General features: G+C 40.2%; 1 protein-coding gene across 1 annotated transcript in view; it reads right to left on the minus strand.

The window, feature by feature from the left end:
* Positions 1 to 537, minus strand: part of LOC107553914 (EGF-like repeat and discoidin I-like domain-containing protein 3) — a gene marked incomplete at its 3' end in the record, with an annotated part of 111,685 nt that overhangs the window by 53,315 nt on the left and 57,833 nt on the right. The window contains exon 2 of the mRNA XM_016236262.1: positions 163 to 192. Within this exon, the coding sequence (XP_016091748.1) occupies positions 163 to 192 (30 nt within the window). The remainder of the gene's footprint in view (positions 1 to 162; positions 193 to 537) is intronic.

Here is a 537-nt window from a genome sequence, read left to right on the forward strand (position 1 = left end):
AGAGTTATTGAGAAGGTGTGAAGAAACAGGTAAGGGAAGAGCTCTAAAATAGACCTGTGAATTTCATGCAGGGAAGGTCGCACATGCCGGAAGTGCAACAAAGAGAGATACAGGAGCCAAATGAGGGGATCACAACAATTACCATATGTAGATATATCCCACCTGCTGAAGTCGGATCCTCACCATCTGTTGCTATGGAGGGATATGAAGGAATTGGAGGGAGGAAGGAGAAAAAAGAAAGAGGCGTGGTCAATTCTCTGTCACATAACCTCCCTTGTAACACAAAAGCTATTTGCAGTTTAACAGGTGGTGCATTTGAGCACACCAAAAATATAATAAAAATAGTTAAAAACAGCACACCACCACCATATTCTTCTTTATCCCACACATCACATTGACTACATACTGTACCCTCCGTCAGTGTTTGGGACTGACAACCGAGCTGTTGTAACTCACTAACTGTCCTGTATGTAAACAACTGCAGAACAGATAATATATATATATATATATATATATGAACACTTAACCAAAGTCATG

Source organism: Sinocyclocheilus grahami, unplaced genomic scaffold (genome assembly GCF_001515645.1).
Source record: "Sinocyclocheilus grahami isolate Dianchi unplaced genomic scaffold, SAMN03320097.WGS_v1.1 scaffold486.1, whole genome shotgun sequence".
In the NCBI taxonomy this organism is placed as follows: Eukaryota; Metazoa; Chordata; class Actinopteri; order Cypriniformes; family Cyprinidae; genus Sinocyclocheilus; species Sinocyclocheilus grahami.